This window comes from Brachycentrus maculatus, unplaced genomic scaffold, assembly GCF_059751285.1.
Source record: "Brachycentrus maculatus isolate JH-2025_06_01 unplaced genomic scaffold, ASM5975128v1 h1tg000091l, whole genome shotgun sequence".
Lineage (NCBI taxonomy): Eukaryota > Metazoa > Arthropoda > Insecta > Trichoptera > Brachycentridae > Brachycentrus > Brachycentrus maculatus.
Window position 1 is genome coordinate 2,026,036 of NW_028280845.1, and position 22,553 is coordinate 2,048,588.

The following is a 22,553-nucleotide window of genomic DNA, read 5'->3' on the forward strand; positions in this document are numbered from 1 at the left end:
TAAATTATGTTAATTGTGACTTGTGTGATTTGCTGGGAGGTGCTTTCTTGAGGTATGTGAAAGTAATACATAGCTTTTTCCTTTTTTATTTTTTCATATTTTTATGTTTTTAAGTTTTTAATTTTATTTAAAAAAATGTTTTCTGAGAGTTAAGTATTTTTCTTTTGGTATTTTATATTAAGTTTTTTGCTATTTTGTATTAACTAATTCTACTTAGAAACTTATACCCTTATACCCTGTACTATGACTATTTATTTTGTATACCCACACACAGGCCATGCCTTTGTGGGATCTTTTTTTGTATTTATTTGTTTATTTATTAATATTTTTTGTATTTGAATTTATGCTTTGTAATGCAAAAGAATTTAAAACAAAGAAAAAAATGCAAATAATATAAAAATTGTTTTGACATATAGTTGGTTGGCTGTCGTAAGTTGTAATTTTTTAAACAATTCCTCTGTGGGAGTCGGTTTCGCAACTTTGAGTGTTATTTTCATTATTAAGATTTGGGCAACAATAACACTATTTAATAATGCATTACTCGTACCACCCCGACTCGAATTCACTGTAGAATAGACGGACAGAAAGCGTAGTCTTTTTTTTACTAATTATTTTGTATTTAGGATGTTAAGTATGGTTTTAAATATATAAGTTTTTTCAGTTTTTTCGTAGTATTTTCAGTTTTTCAGTCCGCCTCTGTAGTGTAATGGTCAGCACGCTCGGCTACCGTTCTGGAGGTCCCGGGTTCGATTCCCAGGGGGTCAAATAAATATAAGTGATTTTTTCACTGTAATATTTATTCAATATTACCCTGGACTGGTACCTGAAGCGGAGGGCTGATCACCTTTCCTTCGTGTGTAAACGATCAAGATAACACTGTGTTCATATGAAGCAGTGCCCTATGCACCATTGGGGTGCGGATAAGGGTTTTATTATTATATTATTATTATTTTCAGTTTTAAACTTCAAATTAAAGTTTTTGTCCATTTGTAGTTATAAATATTATATTGTTTTTTATTTATTGATGTCTGCTTGCTAAAAAGCGAATGGATCAGTGAAAAAATCTATATTTTTCTTAACCTTTTCTTCTCCTCATAACCCTGAAGTGATGTGTCGAAGGTTGGTAATCACTAAGGCAACATTGAGTAAAATGAGTATGCGGCCGCTTTCATGATATTGTATATTGGGTATCCAAAGAACCTAAAATGTACGTATTTACGATAATGGTCACATTAAGCGATGAATTTTCTCCTTGCACGTTTTACGATGGTCATAATCCATAAAGTAACCAACCATTAATGTAGAAAAAATAGAAAAAAACCACCATCCCTCACCTTAAAATAGGCTGCCCGTAGCTTTAAGAAAATAATTTATTTAAAAAAAATCCTTGGTTTATTTATGGCACCGTTTAACCAATAACATTATTACAAAAGATTTTATAATTCACAACGTTTTGGGCGAGTCCAAATCCTTGTTCAGAAAATTGGGTCTCTCTCCATTTATTATTATGGGAGTTATTTAGACATTCTGACATCTTAACATAGATAAAGAAGTATATATGAGTCTGAATATTTAAAGGTCACTTAAAACATGCGTAGCATTCACTATTTTACTTATGATTGACAAGCACACTACTCAAATTCGAAATGCGATCTCTCAGACAAATGTTCGCCAAAAATACGTATGAAAAGTTTTTTTTTAATGAATAACCCGCAAACCCTCTATTAGAGGCTTGTCTGCAGGTAGGATAGTAAGGATAGGGAAGGTAAATGTGAAATATACATAACAAACACCCAGACCAATTGAAAATAAATCTTTCTTGGATTTATTTTGCATTTGGCGGGAATCGAACCCGCGATGCCAGTTTCGCTGTAGAGCGTCTACGCAACTACGCCACGGTATATGTTCGAATGGTAAAATGGGAAAATAATGCAAGACTAAGACAATAATAATTATCGACTCAATTAAGAAAAACGTGGTTTATATTATACAATAAAGATGAGATGGTAAAACAATTTTTTGAGGAAAATGTAGTTGGCAATAGAAGCAGAGGAAAATCAAGAAAAAAATGTCATTATCAAATACTTAAAATCTGTCGCCAGGAGTTGAGATAATCCGTAGGTATGTATGAGGAGATGCATGAATAGAAAAGGCGAATATTAAAAAAAAACAAACAAAGTAGTGTGGCATTTTGTTATCTTTGCCTACCCCTGCAGAGAAGCGGAGTGATGTTAATTTAGTAAGATGGTTTAAATAAACAAAAATAATTGTGATTTTTAAACATGAGCTTATTTTGTATAATATTATAATGTTACACCCTGTTTTTTGTACGCTCTACTATCATACATATCGCTCACTCCTTTCAACAGCGTCATAAATCAAAAATCGTCCATTTTCAGCTGTGCATGTTTTCGGAATGCCTAGAAAACGTACTATATTCCAACAAAAGCGGCATATTTTTAACTTAATATTTACCCGCTACAGGGCAGAAAGTGTTGTTTTTGCATTTTGAAGAAAATGTGTTGTTTAATTATTTTTTTAAATATACTAAATATTTACCAAATGGAGAAAAAACATTCAGGTTTTACCTAAAAAGATCTATTGCACAGTAAAAAGTTCAATAAGTGGCTTGATATTTATTTTCAATACATTTTATTATATTTTTAAACTTTAAAAACGATCTCCTGAAAAATCTAGTTTTTTTTATTTATGACGTTGTTGAAAGGAGTGAGCGATATGTTAGATTATGTGTGAACTGTTACACGTAGTTACATGTTGGAAGCGTATGTCAAAACGTAAATGGGGGAGAGAAGACCGTTATGGGGGGAGGGGGCGTCCATCTCTCGAGGGATGAAAAAGCTTGATTTCTAAAGTCAATAAAATGTGTGATTTGAAAGCTTCACTGAACTTTCTCGAGAGTGGCATTCAATTTAAAATGGCCACCTAGCCTAACATGACTCTACCAATCATAACTTAACATATAACAATTGGTAATACTCGATAAAAGTAGTAAGTAATACCCAGTAATAATTTTTTAAAATATATTTATAAAAATTAAAATGTATCCGTTTGACAGTTTTTTTTTAATATCTTTTAGTTATTGACCGATTCCTTTGAAATTTTGCCGAAACATTTCAAATATGTACCCATATGCTTTAATATATGTATACCTGTGATTTTTATCTATGGCAGGAATAAAAATGTTTTTTGTTTATTTTTCGCAAAGGCAGCGCCATCTGTTGAACACAATACTATTAATAGCTGCTATCATACACAATACTATTGATACACTAAATATTATTCATTGCGGACGGCATGCTTCTCGACAGCTGCTGACATTTCGCTCTCTCCTTTTAAGAACGTCAAATCTCAAAAAAACTTGATTTTTCAGGAGAACGTTTTTAAAGTTTAAAAATATTATACAATGTATTAAAAATTAATATCAAGCCACTTATTGACCTTTTTACTGTGCAACAGATCTTTTTAGGTAAAACCTGAATGTTTTTTCCTCATTTAAAATATATTAAGTATATTAAAAAAAATAATTAAACATTACCTTTTCCGCAAACAATGCAAAAACAACACTTTCTACCTAATATTAAGTTAAAAATATGGCTCTTTTGCTGGGAAATAGTACATTTTCTGGGCATTCAAAAAACATGCACAACTGAAAATTTTCGATTTTTGATTTATGACGTTGTTGAAAGGAGTGAGCGATATGTATACCTGTGATTTTAACCTATGGCAGGAATAAAAATATTTTTTTGTTTATTTTTTCGTAATGGCAGCGCCATCTGCTAAACACAATACTATTAATATCTGCCATCATACACAATACTATTAATACACAAAACTTTATTCATTGCGGACGGCATGCTTCTCGACAGCTGCTGACATATTGTATAAACAGAAGCATTATGAAATCAAACATAATAGAAACGTGTGCTTTCTCTTTTATTTATTTTCCAATTAACCAGACTGAGCCACAGGAACGCGCAGTCGAGTACAGCTAACGTTTTAATATGATCATCCATGGTATGGGTGGATTTCACATAGAAATTTACCCACATAGTTTATTAAGAGTTTTCACACTCTATATTTGTTATCATTTTGATACTTTTTCACCAAATCCAAAATGCAAAAACAAAATTCGAAACTAATATTGACAACCGGCATGAAGTTAGTAATAGATAGTTAGTTAGCATGCACACGTGAGTTTTGCTCCTCAGAAATTCAAAATGCATGAATCCCAAAAAAACGAACGTGGAATATTTTCCGTTAGGATAAAATGGGATCGGGTTGGTGCGTAATTTTTGCATGAAATTTATGCATCCGGAGTTCCGAAAGAGGAAAACGCCGGCGCAAAACACGCGTTTGAGCATGGTCTTATCAAATAAAAAATATCATGAATAACAAATACGTAAATTGCGCGAGCAGCACCGTACACGTGACAGAATTGAATCTGAAAAAAATAAATAATAAAAGAGATGATTTAGTGTGAAAGAACGAAACAGTACATCTCAACAGAAATACAACCCTGTACGGATATTATCAAGAGAACTTTCTAAATAGCTTAACATAGGCAGGAATCCAACTCCCCACTCAAGTATCCACCCTCCTTTCTGAACCTAATTCTAGAATTGCGGTCATAATTTCTAAAATGATAAAGCTAAACACATTTAAACTATGAAATTTTGTAATTATTTTAATTTTCTATTATTATTTTGTTTCTACATAAAAATAATACTTGACACTGGTAGAAACATGCTTTCACTGGGTGACTGCTAAATTTATATATTTTTTAAATCACAGGTAAAACATTATAATAATAATTAAAATAAAAAGTAATAATCACAAAACTTCTACTACTTCTAAACCCTTATCCTCATTCAATGGTGCACAGGGCACTACATCGTGTTAACGCTGTGTTATCTTGATCGTCAACAGGTGAAGGCAAGGTGATCACTCCAGTGCCCAGGATAATATTAAATAAATATTGAGTGTAAGATCACTAATATTTATTTTCACCCCCCCCCCCCTGGAAATCGAACCCGGGACCTCCAGCACGGTAGCTAAACATGCAAACCATTACATCACGGAAGCGAATAATCACAAAATATATTTTTTATAGCAATTTAAAATAAATTCGTTAGTCTACGATTATAGGGTCGCTCTTTGTGGGTTGGACAAGCCAGTTCTAGATGTTTATAGTTTAATGGTCGTTTCAAACATTCTGATTTCTAATTGATACTAAAAAGGATCGTATTCCTTTGTGTAAGAATGCAGTTAAGCCGTTAAGTTATGTTGTACAGAAAAATATTCCATTACAAAGTTAACAGGTATCAGGTATATAACGTTAAAAGCTCATTTCGACGTTATGAAAATCCGTAAATCTCCTACTCTAGTAATAGAGAAATGCCGTAACTACGTACTTCATTCTTGATTTAAACTCGATGAATTATCTTAGTTTTTTAGGTACATATAAGCAATATTAATCATATAGTCTGAATACATATTTTATGACCGTCTTTTTCAAATTTAAATAACTGAAATGTCAGAAAGTGTTCAGAGTAAATAAATCTATATGCATATTTATCCATTCACTTCATACTTACTTTATATATGTGGACTGTTTAAGGGTGAAAAATTCTTAAATATAAAGAAAAGTTCATCTATCAGATACCACCATAACTTTACAATGCAATACTAATTAATTCCAACAGAAGTTTGGGAACTTAGTACTTCAATAACCTTCTACAGATATAAAACATGAAGTAATTAAAATGTGAAAAAATAAATGAAAAAGAAAAAAAAACACAAAACACAATTATAATAAAAAATATTTTACCAACAAACATAAACAATATATAATAAGTGTAAGTCCCTCTCCAGGCACAAGAGCTAAGTCTCTTTATTGGAGATAACTACGTTATTAATTTTAATGTTGTAAAAGTGGAAATTTCTAGAAAATTAATTAAAAGTAGTGAAAAAAACTTTTGTAACAATATTAAATAAACAATAAAAAGTAAGCACATTGGCTCGCATTTCGTATAGGTACATAAGCAGTGTCTACCCTAATGGAATGGAAAAAATATGAAAAACTGTGATAATAATAACTATATTGAAAAAAAAACTAGTTTTCTCAGTTATTTCTCTGCGACAAAACACGCATTATTAGAGTTATGATATAAATAAACTTATAGACAGATGAGTTTTTTTTTTTAAATGCGCTGTTCTTCCGACTGCCTAATCCTGAAAATTCTAAGAACGCCACTGTATAGGCACATATTTTTATCAAGTTTTTCAGGATTGTGTTAAATCGTACGTTTTTCGCTTTTAGGAAATTGGCTATTCATTTTCTTCTTTAATTTGTATCAAAAGTCTTGAAAAATAATGAAGCCATTAAATCTAACATGATATATAAGTTTGACACACTTTTGTAACTCTACACGAACTTTTCTTTTGTTTTTCCGACGAAATTTCAAGGATACCTAAATTCAAGAAGGTTCCATTAAACCAAGGCTGCACGATATTTAAATTCTCGCATGCGTCATAAAAGGATATCCTTTCCGAGTAAAATACTTTTCTCACTTTTGGCTTTTATTTTAAATCATTGACGCGAAAAATAAAAACAAAAGATTTCGCGTCACGTAAAGACTTTAGCGAACGTAGATATTTTTCATGTAAATATAAAGTTTGAAAAATAAACGTTCTTGGTGTACACTACTCTCTAGAGCCACTTTAAGCAATACTGTGCGTATTATGCTAGAAACTACGATGTAGGATGTAACAAATATGTTTCAATTTTCTTTACAAATAATACTAATTACAAAGAATATTATTTTTCATTTTAAAAGTGACCCTCGTTTTATCAAGAAAGATTAACGTGAAAATAGTAGCGAATTTAAATTTTTATTAATTAAAAATTTACAAAGAAAAAAAGTATAAAATCGTTATGATAATAACATGTATATATCTATATATGTATATATATATATATATATATATATATATATATATATATATATATATATATATATATATATATATATATATATATTTATATTTATATATATATATGTATATATATATATTTATATATTTATTTATATATATATATATATATATATGTATATATGTATATATATATATATATATATATATATATATATATATATATATATATATATATATATATATATATATATATATGTCCGCCTCCGTAGTGTAATGTTCAGCACGCTCGGCTACCGTTCTGGAGGTCCCGGGTTCGATTCCCAGGGGGGGGTCAAATAAATATAAGTAATTTTTTCACTCTAATATTTATTCAATATTACCCTGGACTGGTACCTGAAGCGGAAGGCTGATCACCTTTCCTTCGTGTGTTAACGATGAAGATAACACTGTGTTTATAATGCAGTGCCCTATGCACCATTGGGGTGCGGAAAAGGGTTTGAATGAATGAAATATATATATATATATATATATATATATATATATATATATATATATATATATATATATATATATATATATATATATATATATATATATATATATATATATTATATATATACATATATATATATATATATATATATATATATATATATATACATATATATGTATATGTATATATATATATATATATATATATATATTGTATATATATATATATATATATATATATATATATATATATATATATAAATATATATATATATATATATATATATATATATATATATATATATATATATATATATATATATATATATATATATTTATATACACGCCTTTTCACCGCATGGGTAGGCAGAGAGAATATCTTCACCTTTCTACAGAAATGCATCTCCTCACACTACATACCCGCCAATTATTCCTTTACTCCTGACCTGACTAATTTCAAGTATTTGAAATACTTGATCATGCCAAGCTTTTCTCGGGCTACCTGTGCTTCTTTGACTAACAACATTCATCTCATAAATATGTTACATTTGATTAATCTATTTTTTTTATTATTATTATCAGAGGTCAAAGTAAAATGACGTAAGAGAAAACGCATGGTAAATTTTGCACTTAGTAATACACCCACGCTATGGTTGGTAATGTGACATTTCTCACGACACTGAAATAGGGTAAATAATGAAAGTTCACTGTTCCAATTGATGAAGGTCAGAGATAGAGAAATAATTGGCGGTCACATGACGAATTGCGAATTAAACCCCTAGTTTTAGTGTCAGGGGGTGATCCAGATCTAGGGGATTGAAATAATCGTAAATTCATGAATCATTGCAGATTGGATCCGATCGCTTGGGTCACTACAATACTATAAACATGTACAATATTGTTCAAATACTTATAATATCAGAAAATTTTGATATTTAAGAGTATACTATCAAATAAACAATTTAGTACAGCCGCTGGTGCGCCACACGTGAATTCCTTCATTTTTTCAATGAATATATACTGGAATAAAATTTATTTACAAAATATTTTTATTCGTTTTTTACACAAATATTTTGATTTCATACTATTGTATATTTTCGAAACAGTATGATTTTTTAAAAACATATTTTCTTCTCCTTTTCATAAACTCTTTTATTTTCAAAACTATATATCGCTCACTCCTTTCAACAACGGCATATATCAAAAATCGTCAATTTTTAGTTGTGAATGTTTTCGGAATGCCCAGAAAATGAACTAAATCCCACAAAAAGCGGCATATTTTTAACCTAATATTTACCCGCTACAGGGCAGAAAGTGCTGTTTTCGCATTTTGAAGAAAAGTTTTTTTTTTTTTTAAATATACTTAATATTTTTCAAATGGAGAAAAAAAAACAGTTTTTACCTTAAAAGATCTGTTGCACAGTAAAAAGTTCAATAAGTGGCTTGATATTTATTTTTAAAACATTTGATTAAATTTTTAACATTATAAACGATCTCCTGAAAAATCAAGTTTTTTGATTTATGACGTTGTTGAAAGAAGTGAGCGATATGGAATTATTTTAACTATTTTAGTAACAACTTATTTTTTCAATACTAAAACGCCGCTTTAAGCAAAAAAAATCAATTACGTTAAATGTTACCTGGGTTTTAAAAAAATGAAGTTGCGGGCTTGATGGTTCGAGCTAATTGTTGAGCTTGATGGTTTCAGTTTCCTAATATCAATTTTTTATTATAAGACACGTCATCGATAGAGAAAAAAAAAATTTTTCTAACGACTTTCAGAAAAAAACCAAAATATGAAATCTGAATATACTATATACACAGAAATTTTCGTTTGTACTATTCGATCTTCTAGTGAAACGCGAGAAGAATATAAATCAGGGGAGATAAAAATTGACAACCCTTTGACATTTCCAACAGCAAATTTAGGGGCGTTAAATTTGTTTCACGTCGTGTTATTGGTAAACATTTATTCGAAAGTTCTTTTCGACACATACCAAGGAAGATTTCACAGGTAAATATTCTTATTTGTGCCTTGTTTAACCCTTTCGTGGGTGGTGGGAAGATGTATTCCCACCTAAGGAAATGGCACGAAAACCATTGGGAAGCGGTGTTTTCACTTGGATTATACTAATGTCAAGTGCTGACATATTCTGGAATCTTTTTCAATCAAATATTTTACAACTAACGGTCAGTTTTCGACAGTACATCGTTTGGAGTGGACATAGTCGTGATTTTAATTTATATCCCATGGAACTAAATGTGACCAAAATTATTAGTGTTTATTTTTTTTTAAACAATGTTTTTTTGTACTGTTTACTTACATTATAATATCTAGATGGCTAAAAAAGAATGGAAAAATGTGGCACTTATAGACGGTGAGGGCTGCAGTACCAAAGCAATCGAAAAACGTACCAAATACTCGTATATTTGCAGCGGGTGCGAGGTGCCGCTTTGCGTAGACCCATGTTTCAAAAATTTCCATGGAAAAATATTAAAATATTCTGTCATTTTTGTTTATTTAATGTTTACCTACTATAATCGTGTATTTCCTATATTTTTTACGCATAATTAATATTTAAAAAGATAGGATGATTTTTCCCTGGGATATATGCTTCCCACCACGATTATCTTTTTACTACGAGTATTTTATTAGTATTTTTTTTTAAATATTTATATTATAAAATGCCTTGTTAATAATTACACGTAAGTTATTTGAAGTAATTATGAGGAATAAAATTTGCCTACCAAAGGGTTAAACCCAATAGTGGAAAAGGCATCGCATTAAGTAATGCAGTGCTATCCTTACTGTAAATTACACGAAGAGTTAGGAGAATAATTATTTATGTTGACATCTCGACATATTTAGAAGAAGAAGAATATGAAAGTCTGAGTATTTACAGCGCTTACGACCTGTCAAAGGCTAGGTTAAGTGATCACTCGAACCACTATTGACAACCACGCTACTTAAATTTTATTGTTACACGTGAAGGTGATGAAGGAATACAATGCTGACATTAGCTCAGCCTTGCATTCTTTCCTTATTTAATCATTCGAACATCTTATACAGCGTTTTGCCGCATATTCCTCTGAGAGATCGCATTTCGATTTCATTCAGACTACTTTCATGTTTTGCCAACTCCATACTTTACTTAAAAAATTAATATTGTGGTTGCCAATCATGGGTAAGATAATGTATACAAAATAATGTTTAAAGTTATCACTTAAGCCACCCTATGACAGATCGTAAGTCCTGGAAATACCCAGTATTCTTCTTCATCTATGTTGAAATGTTAATATGAGTTTAATTTTTTTTTATTTACCCTAGAAAATTATTTATTATTTCTATAGTAAATTACCATACTCACACCACACCATACGTGGTATTTGAACGTGCGAACAACTACATACATTACGCAAGGAAGCTAAAGAAAACATACATATAGAGAGACATATTATGGTACATATGTTTTTAGTATACGGAAGAAGGATCTTCTATTGCAATCACTTTTAATTAATCTCGAGCGACGGGTAAAAGCTATTTTCTTGAAAGTTTCCGCATTATGTTTTCTATAACATTTTGCAAACACAATTTGTAGTATATCTTCAACTTACATTCCCTTAGGGCCAAAACAAACCATTAATTCTTAACAATTCGTTAATTAATTCAGCAGTCACCTTGTAGTAATCCATAACAAAAAAAATATCTTCATATACGTAATTACAAATTACAAATTACAATAATTCATATTATTTTTGACATCTCATCAAAGATGAAGAAGAATATGGAAGTCTGGGCATTTACGGGGCTTACGACCGTCATAGGCTGGTTTAAGTGATCACTTTACACACGTGTAACATTCACCAATTCTACCCATTATTGACAACCACACTACTCAAATTCTTGGAAGTTCTATATATATATGAACCAATTTAGAAACCTTGTTCATGAATCACTAGAACTTTACTAGAGACATCTATTGGTGAGATGTAAAGAAGCTTTTTACTAAGCAGAAACTCTTATATTAGTATGTGAGATCCGAATCCTGGATTATAATCACACACATGAGAAACGCCAGAAAATACCATTTTCATTTTTATTATTAAGCTTATAATTTGACCAGATAATTTATTTACAACATTTTGAGTGTGTCCAAATACTTGTTCACAAAATCTGGATTATCTCCAATTAAAGAAGTTATTTTCACATTATTGAAAATAACTCCTTTAATTGGAGATAATCCAGATTTTGTGAACAAGTATTTGGACACACTCAAAATGTTGTACAATAATTCAGTTTTCCTGCGCCGAGGGCACGTTTTATTGCCATATTTACTAAACTCAAACAAAATAAAGGTGTCACAACTTGATATGAAACATTTACCATGTTTCATATAAAGTTCATAGGTCGTAATCCCTGGGATTCTCAGACTTCCATCTTGAATGGTACAAGAATGATACAAGTTTCATAATCACGTTAAGATACGTTTAAAATTTATTTTTATTTCATCATATCCACAATTACAACTTACAAATCAAAGTAATTTGCCCTTACTGAGTTTTCCCGCACAGGGGGCATATTTTAGAATATTTATTTATAAAACTATAAGAAAGGAAATTGTTTATGACATGCAATCAAATAAGACATGGCCGAATGATGCGATCTATTCCAGATCTACTCACTTTGATTATCCGTTTTTTTGCCTTTTAAAGATAAATATTTGTGTTTTTATTGTCTACTCGTATATTTTAATTTTGAAACTATTTTGTAGGCATTACCGGCCCGTCATTAATTGAAAAAAATATGTATTTAAGTGTAGTAGGAACCCAGAAAACTTGATTCGGAAAATGCCGCCTAACCTAACCTAACCTAATCACGGAAACACAACCCGCTTGCATACACCTACGTTAGAAAAAAAAACGATATGTACCAAGCAAATATTAGGTTTCTACGTAGAACTTTGTTCTTTGCTTTCACACTCTGACTTAGAGAACGCAGCCTAACCTAACCTAACCTAACCAAATGTAACCTTACCACGGAAAAACAACCCGGCTTGCATATATCTACGCTAGAAAACAATGATGATTACCACGCAAATATGACGTTTCTAGAACTTTGTTCTTTGCTTTCACACTTTAAAACACTTTAATATGAACGCTTATATTAAATTTCAAAGTGTTGCAAAAGTATTAGGGAAAGTTTCAGCATGTTCTGAATGTCGTGTACGGTGGTTTTTCTGTCAAGATTAAACTTTCAACTACAAGTTTCTTTTAATAAAAATAAAAACAATAAGTTTTAATTCGTTCAATATTGGGAAAACGTCGTCATTTAACGCCGCGCTAGGGGCTAGACTTCTTTCCGCGCTCAATTATTTTAGAGTATATTAAAATTTGCCTTTTTTGTACTGGAAAAAAAATTAATGCCTTACCTTTCAATAACCATTTTTTTTCAAAAACATTTATTTATTTCGAAGAAAAAATTATTTTTTCAATACACAAACGGTGTTCTAACCAAAAAATTCAATCACGTCAAATAATATTAAATTGAGATTTATCGTGTATTGGGCCTTAATAAAAGCTTTTATTTGCGATTAGATGCACCCGGCCGCGCACTACTGTGACTCAGTCAGGTTACATCGAAAAGGAAAAAATAAAAAGCACATACATATTTCAATTTGCTTAATTTCACGATGCTTGTAATGCAATGAAAATTTTAAAAATCTATGAAACTGCAATGTTATCGAAAACATTGGAAATACTAAATATATATAAACTTCCAAGAATTTGAGTAGTGTGGATGTCAATAATGGGTAGAATTTGTGAATGTTACACGTATGTAAAGTGATCACTTAAACCAGCCTATGACGGTCGTCAGCCCAGTAAATGCCCAGACTTCCATATTCTTCTTCATCTTTGATGAGATGTCAAAAAATAATTTGGAAATACTAACTAACAGCATGTTGTCTGCCATGAGCAATGTTTAGTATTGCCATTTTTTTTAAATGCGGTTTTTCTAAAATGTTCGTTTGTTCAAAATCTTAAATTTCCTAAAATAATTCACCAATTGCTTGAAATTTTGGCACGTTGAATTCGAATAATCTCATGTTTTTATACACCTATGACAGGTGTTTTTACTTGTCAAAGGTAAATATATAAATATAGTGGAAAAGCGCCCTGGGCCATCGGTCTCGTAACAGCCAAGACACGTATAACAAATTTAGTGCACTGATTTGGAGAATATTGTTTGGATCTTAATAAAATACATTTTTGGTTTGGAATTCAAAATAAACTTTTTGTTTGGATATGCTTTCAAAAAATACAGTACATAAATGTGGGTGAAACATGATAAAAGCGTTTGTTTTATATAATATACACATAATAATATATCTTACAAATCTACGTACATACAGGGGCGTGCATTCCGTATAGGCAGAAAAGCAGTGCCTATCCTAACTTACCCGCGTGACATATAAAAACGAAACCAGTACCTACCCTAACTTACTAAGTAGTACCTAGCTTACCTTACTACCTACCTTTACTGCCTGCCCTAATCAATTATATCTAAGACATTACTATCTATCATTAGATTCCTAACTGCCCATCAAACCTCATCCCTTAGTTTTTCCCTCGTCTCCTTTCCTAAACTCCCCTTTTCCTGTGACTTCCTTGTTATCATGAATTTATAATTAATGTTTTTTTATGTTCAAGTACTATCTACCCTCTGATTGCAAACAGCTTTATAAGATATCAAACATTTTGACCAATATCACTAGTCTATTTTTGTTTGGTTGAAAGATAGTGCTTTATAGCAATAAGTAAGTACTTATTAATTTTTTGCACTTGAAATTAAAAAAATAAATAAATAAAATAAATTCTTTGTTCAAGACACTGCAAACATACATACACATATCGCTCACTCCTTTCAAGAGCGTCATAAATAAAAAAAACTTGATTTATCAGGATAACGTTTTTGAAGTTTAAAAGTATAATACAATTTATTAAAAATAAAATCAAGCCACTTATTGAACTTTTTACTGTGCAACAGATCTTTTTAGGTAAGACCTGAATGTTTTTTCTCCATTTGAAAAATATTTAAATTATTTTTAAAAAATAATTCAACAATACCTTTTCATCAAAATTCAAAAACAACACTTTCTGCCCTGTAGCGGGTAAATATTAAGTTAAAAATATGCCGCTCTTGCTGGGATACAGTACATTTTCTAGGCACTCCAAAAACACGCACAACTGAAAATTGACGATTTTTTTATTTATGACGTTCTTGAAAGGAGTGAGCGATATGTTATATATCACCTATAGAAGTGTATTAAAATATTACATCATAATCGACTCCGGATGCAATTGGTAGGCAATCAAAAGAATATACGGAATTATCAGTAAAATTGCTCGGGTGTTTTATCCATCAGGTTTAATATGTCTGCAAATGATAGCATATAGTAATAAAATGAAGGTTTTAATAACGCAATAATATCAATATCTATGAAAGTTCATTATCTGCTAACCCGATGAAATGCAATATAACGTAATAAAAATATATCATTAATATACATTAATTATAAAAGCAAAATTATCAACAGGTCTGGGATTCCATAAAGAAGTTCTAACATTTAGGCCCAGCATTCGTTAAGTCGCAACTTAATTTTCTCTAAATCCAGGTAACATTTTAAGAAATTGATTTTTTTTCTTGAAACAACGTTTTTACACTTAAAAATAAGTGTTTCTCTGAAATAATTATATGGTTTTGAAAAGAAAAGAGTTTTTTAAAAGGATTTGAAAAAAAATTCAAAAATATGTTTTCCATTCTAAAAAAAAACAAAAAAATAACCAATATACATTCTTTGAAAAAATCGGATGTGAACAGACATGTGACCTCTCCGGTGGTGTTCGGTGGAATGAATTCTGTGTTTGCGAATATCCCCTTATGTATGTATAGAACATTGTTCAAAATTAAGGTAGAGTTATCTTACATATCGCTCACTCCTTTCAAGAACGTCATAAATAAAAAATCGTGAATTTTGAGTTGGGCATGTTTTCGAAATGCCCAGAAAATGTAATATATCCCAGCAAAAGAGGCATATTTTAAACTTAATATTTACCCGCTACAGGGCAGAAAATGTTGTTTTTGCATTTTGATGAAAAGGTATTGTTTAATTATTTTTTTTAAATATAATAAATATTTTTCAAGTGGAGAAAAAACCTTCAGGTTTTACCTAAAAAGATCTGTTGCATAGTAAAAAGTTCAGTAAGTGGCTTCATATTTATTTTTAATACATTGTATTATATTTTTCAACTTTAAAAACGTTCTCCTGAAAAATCTAGTTTTTTTATTTATGACGTTCTTGAAAGGAGTGAGCGATATGTTAGATACCTCTATTTTTATTTCTGGGATAATATTTATGAAGAATACTATTTTTAACCGATCAATCCGTTTTATCACAGAGATTAACACAAGAGACACACAATCACAAATTTGGAATTAAAATTTAATATAACCAACGTGATTGAATTTACTAACTAATTTAGATAAAAATATTGGCTTGATTTTCTGATCTTCCGATTTCATCCGGTCGGATATGATAGGAAGTGATCGCGAACCAACTTCTTACAGTAAGCGCTATTTTTGGATTGTGTTTTTTTGTTTTAATTTTGTGCGCGCGTAAAGTCTTTCAAAGAGAAATGTAACTCAGCCCTTAGAATTTTCTGAAAGCCCCTCGGGATATTTTGGAGATCACTTAAGTTCATATACTACGTGGTAAAGGCGTTATGATTCCATTATAACAAACCACCAAAAGTTTTTAAAAGTAAGAATAATTACAGTAGATACCGTAATAAATAGACGTTTTAATAATACATAACACAGGCCAATATTTTTTGGGAATTTGAACATAAATATATTAGTTTTGATAATAAATCAGTCATTTTTGTAAAACAATCATTCCGGGTAACATTGAACAGAACCGAGAAACATTACCGAGCAATTAATATCTAACTTTTAACTGGTGCAGTGTGCTACATACGTTATTTTTCGTTACATTGACGATTGAAATATTCATCATAAACCTTTAAAAAAATGGCAGTTCCAACTCTGAATTAATTAATTAATTATTAATAAATTATTTTTTTAAAGATAGGATAAGAGACATCAATGATTAAGTTTATTTATAAAAACTTACCCTGTATATTTCATTTTAAATGCTAAAAATATTTAAATATATATAAATATATATATATATATATTGATATAAACATATATATATATATATATATATATATATATATATATATATATATATATATATATATATATATATATATATATATATATATATATATATATATATATATATATATATATATATATATATATATATATATATATATATATATATATATATATATATATATATATATATATATATATATATATATATATATATATATATATATATATACATATATTTGCGTGTGTGTATAAGGGGATTTAGAATGTGGGAGATGCGATTTTCTTTTTGCAAAGACTGATTGGTAATGTTTGATAATGTCTTAATAAGACGAAACCCGTCACATATTATCATAAATATGTAAATAAAGTAGAATCCAATACAATAACCGTGTTTTTTTTTTAAATATATATTACCTAACAATTCAATATGGAATCTACCAACTGTCTGCAGTTATAATAAATGGTGTGGCGTTCTATTCTCTTGGGGGTGAATTCTCTAAGGAAGCGGCGTGCTGATTAGTTAGATTTTTTTAAATAACACGGGGTATAAAATCAGTGTGTCAATTATTAGGGAGTGTCGATAATACCTCTGTTTACGGTATGTATACGTGTTCATTTATGCGCGTACATTCGCAACTAATGAACATCAGATTGTGTGGCTAATATTCGATTGAGCTTAGAATGGAAAGTAAATTATCATTCATAACGATTCTATTTGTATCTGTCATAATTAAACTCAGCCATTCAATGTTTGCATTTGTTGGAGAGTGATAAATTTTATTAATTATCCATAGAGGCGTAAATAATCTCATATTCAGACTCAATATTATATAATAATAAAACGAATGGATGTTATCTTATCGAACAATCGTATTGTTCAATAAAATTACGCAGTAGAAAAAGATGCCAGTAGAATTTTATATTTTTTTCTTCAGAGCAAAACAAAATGTCAAAAACTGAAATATTTACAGCATTTTGAGTGTGTCCAAATACTTGTTCACATATCGCTTACTTCTTTCAAGAACGTCATAAATCCAAAAAACTTGATTTCTCAGGAGAACATTTTTAAAGTTTTAAAATATAATACAATTTGTCAAAAATAAATATCAAGCCACTTATTGAACTTTTTACTGTGCAACAGATCTTTTTAGGTAAAACCAGAAGGTTTTTTCTACAATTGAAAAATATCAAGTATATTTAAAAAAAATAATTAAACAATACCTTTTCTTCAAAATGCAAAAACAACGATTTCTACCCTGTAGCGGGTAAATATTAAGTTTAAAATATGCTGCTTTTGCTGGGATATAGTAAATTTTCTGAGCATTCCGAAAACATGCACAACTGAAAATTGACGATTTTTGATTTATGATGTTCTTGAAAGGAGTGAGCGATATCTGAATTATCACCAAAATATAATATCAAAAATATTTAGGCCTGTTGCTACGTTAATTGAAAATGCTTTCACAAGTTTTAAGGTGTGTGCGAATCCTTGTTCACAAATCTGGGTTTCTCATTTCTCTTTCCTTTCTGGGATTTGAAGACACCCAAAATGTTGCGAATAAAATAACTGCTAAAATTATGAGCTTCGTAAAAAATTTAAATCATGTTTCAGGCGTCCCCTGGATGCAATATTTGAGTAGAATGGGCAATGTTACGCTTGTTTAAAATATACACTTAAACTAACCAACCAATACAGGTCGTAAGCCCTGTAAATACCTAGATTTCCGAATTTTTCTTCATCTATATTGAGATGTGAAAATGCCTTATTAAGTTTTGGTGTTATCTTTATTACCCTTCATAATTACTTATAATTATGAAGCGTAACATAAGGAAACTAAGGAATTGTTCTTCCCTTTTTGTTGAAGGTTGGCAATCACATGGCAATTTTTACTTTGCTTGCAGCCGTTTTAAGATAAGACTTAGTGCTACAGTGGAATCACTTTCTCAACTTAATACGCCAGGATATACATACATACGTTATCTTCATATGCCGTTCTTACTTTCTACTTAGCATATAATACTTAATACTTCCTAATTCTCTCATGAAATGGCCAAAGTACTCTAGCTTCCCTTTTTACGAGTATAGTGTCTAAAACTCCTCACTTTTTTCCCATGCGTCTTAAAATATCTTCGTTTCAAGCACTTTCAACCCATGGGTTCAAATATCCATGATATTTAGAGATGAGATTTGTGAAGAGATGTGATAAAATTGTCAATTACTTACTAATTGTTGTTTTAGTCCGTACGTTTCTGGAGTACCCCATGGGATGAAGGATTGCCCAATATCTATCCACGGAAACAGCCACTAGGCAGAATATACTGATAGTGCACAGGACTATCAGCAAGGACACTGTGAAGAGACAGGCGTGGAGGTTGGTCGGCAGCCCCACGGAGGCTAGAACCGCAAACGGAATGCCCAGCAACCCAACCAGGAGATCGGCGACAGCAAGAGATACGATGTAGTAATTTGTTCTCCGCCGTAGTCTCTTCTCCCTTCTGAATACAACGATAACCATCACGTTTCCAATGACAGCTACGATAGCCACTAGAATCTCCAAAAAGGTATAAGCGAACTGCAGCTCCAGAGGAACCATTATATCGGACATATTGGCGGAATAATGCCCCAATTCTGGCGGGAACTCCACCGGATCCTCCGACATTTTGACAAAAGTTTGATTCATTTACACGGCAACACTGAATTCATCTCTTGATTTGAAGCATTTTACACATTATTCAACAAGATATTTTAAATTTTACACTGTACCTATCCATTTGACACAATGATAACACTTCAGAATAATAACATTGGATTATGATTAACATTATTAGCAGTCCAGCGTTATGTCCGCGACTCACGCACCACTTGCTCGTCGCTGTAGGTCTGTAAGGAAGCGTTAGTAAGGAACTTGATTGCACTTAACTGTGAATTGTACTTTAATTGGGTATTAAAAGCCCACCGCCGCGCGGAAAATCATTGTCAAGGATATGTTACACATATAAACAGTGGTTAAACGTACAATACATTCAAATACAGATGGTATTTTTTTTTAATAACTTTAGCCTATTTTTTTTACTTGAAACAACATAAATACACGTATTTTTACATTGAAAAATATATATACTTTACGCCAATTGACACGTTATTTTGAAACAGTTCATGTTATTTTAATTATTAAATTCACAAAACACGCGATAATAATAATTATACGTCTAAATTAAAAATATACGAAAAATAACCGTTTTCAAGAAACTATAACGCATGTACGCAACGTTATCGCATTATTGAATTGAATAATGAAAAAATTAATGCTATTTTACTATACAATATTTCACACGATATTTTTTTTATTTATTTTTCAAACTTCGTATTTTCGTATCAGAAATAAAAGCGCCTACGTTCGCACGCTGAAAGAACTACGATATTACTGAAAAATACTACCTACGATTACGTGGGAAAGCGCGCCAAGCGTTGAGGGTTGTCATGACTGAAAAGCGCCCCTCGCGGCATTTTCCCAAACTAAAATCCCTGAAATATCCTGAAGGTCAGCTATTGCGTGAACCTTTTGGCATGAATTATTCACACATAAGGACGTAATTAAGCAAACGACAGAAAAAATCGTCACAGTAATCAAACCAGTTAATTATTTTTCTTTTTATATTGTGTAATCCATTTTATTTGTACATCATAAACCCATAACTTCTTTCTGAGACAATGATCTTATGAAAATTGATAAATAAAAGAAAATATTTCAAATTCTTAACAGAGATTTTCCTCATTTAAATTTCACATAAAAATTTTCTAATCCTATTTTTCAAAAAAAGAGAAATACATATTTGTGTTTTTATTATTTTCGCAAATATTTCAATTTCATAATATTTCTGTGAGCCCAAGCGGCTCATTATTAGAAATACGTATCAAATTGCAGCAGAGGGGTTCGAACTGAGAATCTCTGACTTAAGAGTCCGCGACACTAACCACGGGACCGCAACCCGATACCATGAAATATTAAAATCGTCAACAAATACAAACCATTAAATCAATGGTGAGTGATATGCGTGATCACTCAAACCAGCCTATGAAAGGTCGTAAGCCCTAACACCAAGATTTTACTTTATTTTTGTTAAGATGTCAATATCAATAATACAATATTCTTAGCTCTGTATCGTTGTGTATACGTCGCTCCCTTTTGCTCCACTCTCGTGGCGTCGGAAAGTATAAATCTCTTTCTCCTTCTCTCTGCATCTCTTCTATCTTCCATCTCTGTCATGTAACGAAATGTGACTAATAAACGTGATGTGTTTAAAAAAAATACTATGATTTTTTTTAAACTCATTTTACCATTTGGTACACAATTACATCATTTTAATTGTTTTCCCGAAACAATTAACTCTTTAGAAAATATTTTTTCCAAAGCGTTATAAATCTTCAGCTTTTTTGTTATCCAGCCGAGTACTGAAGGCATGGAACCATTTTTATGTTTTGTTTCAACTTTTCGTAAATTGCTTGGTGTTAAATGAGTTTTTAATTCTTTTGGCTTTTTCCCATTTTCTGTGTGACAATAATAATTATAACAAAAGAACATCTTTTTGCCGGAATGTGTGACATAGAATATCTAAAGAGTACGTATTATGTATTCACATAGTTTTTAAAAAATACGAAAAACGTCCATTTCTTTAAATTTATGGCAAATATTAAAACATAAAAATGTACAAATATAGTAAATTGTTTTCTTTTTGTGTCAGTGATTCAGTTACTTACTTTTCACAAAAAAAATTAGTTTAGATAATCGCTCACTCCTTTCAAGAACGTCATAAATCAAAAAACTTGATTTTTCAGGAGAACGTTTTTAAAGTTTAAAAATATAACACAATGTATTAAAAATAAATATCAAGCCACTTATTGAACTTTTTACTATGCCACAGATCTTTTTAGGTAAAACCTGAAGGTTTTTTCTCCATTTGAAAAATATTTAGTTTATTTAAAAAATAATAAAACAATACCTTTTCTTCAAAATGCAAAAACAACATTTTCTGCCCTGTAGCGAGTAAACATTAACTTAAAAATATGCCTCTTTTGCTGAGATATAGTACATTTTCTGGGCATCCCGAAAACACGCACAACTGAAAATTGACGAATTTTGATTTATGACGTTCTTGAAAGGAGTGAGCGATATGTCAGAATTGTTTTACAAATTTTATGCAGCTTTTATTTTAAATCATGTTTTCAGTCGTCTCCTAGCATTTCAAATAATCCGTTTAGGATCTTGCATACATAAAAAAGGGTCTCTGCTAAACTCAAACACAAAGCGTCATGATATTCATGATATACTGGTGCATACAATGTATGAGTTCCAAAGATTTGTGTGGTTTTCATGGGTACAGTGGTAAAATAAATGCAACTCCCATTTAATAAAACAAAAAGTCTGCAAAAGATGACAATGTTTGTGTACGACGTTCGGTTCATTAGTGAATATTAAGACAGAATTAACACTTCTAATTCTGTGCGTGTCATGTCAGGCCCCCCTGTCATCGACTATCACTTGAGAGTAATTGTCCTTGTCATGGGGAGTTCTAAACAGCGCCAGCGCCTCGACGATCCTGATCCCCGTCCAATCTCGTATACTTCGGAACCAGGAGATCTGTCTTCTGCCCACACCCTGTCGACCCTCTATTTTGCCTTTTATGATTAGGTGCAATAGTTTGTACTTCTCTCCTCTCAGTACATGCCCCAGATAGGACACCTTCCGGACTTTGATATCAGTCAGCAACTGTCTCCCCGCAGACTAAACACTGCCGTTCAGCTTTTAATGTGTACTTGGTTTTGTGCCTAATACCTCTCAAACGAAATGCGTATGTTTTTTTT

At 30.8% G+C, this 22,553-nt stretch overlaps 1 protein-coding gene across 1 annotated transcript in view; it reads right to left on the reverse strand.

The window, feature by feature from the left end:
- Window positions 1–19,350, reverse strand: part of LOC148310603 (uncharacterized) — a 62,051-nt gene extending 42,701 nt beyond the window's left edge. The window contains exon 1 of the mRNA XM_088258130.1: window positions 18,915–19,350. Coding sequence (XP_088114256.1) covers window positions 18,915–19,350 — 436 coding nt within the window. The remainder of the gene's footprint in view (window positions 1–18,914) is intronic.
- Between the last annotated feature and the right edge of the window lie 3,203 nt (window positions 19,351–22,553).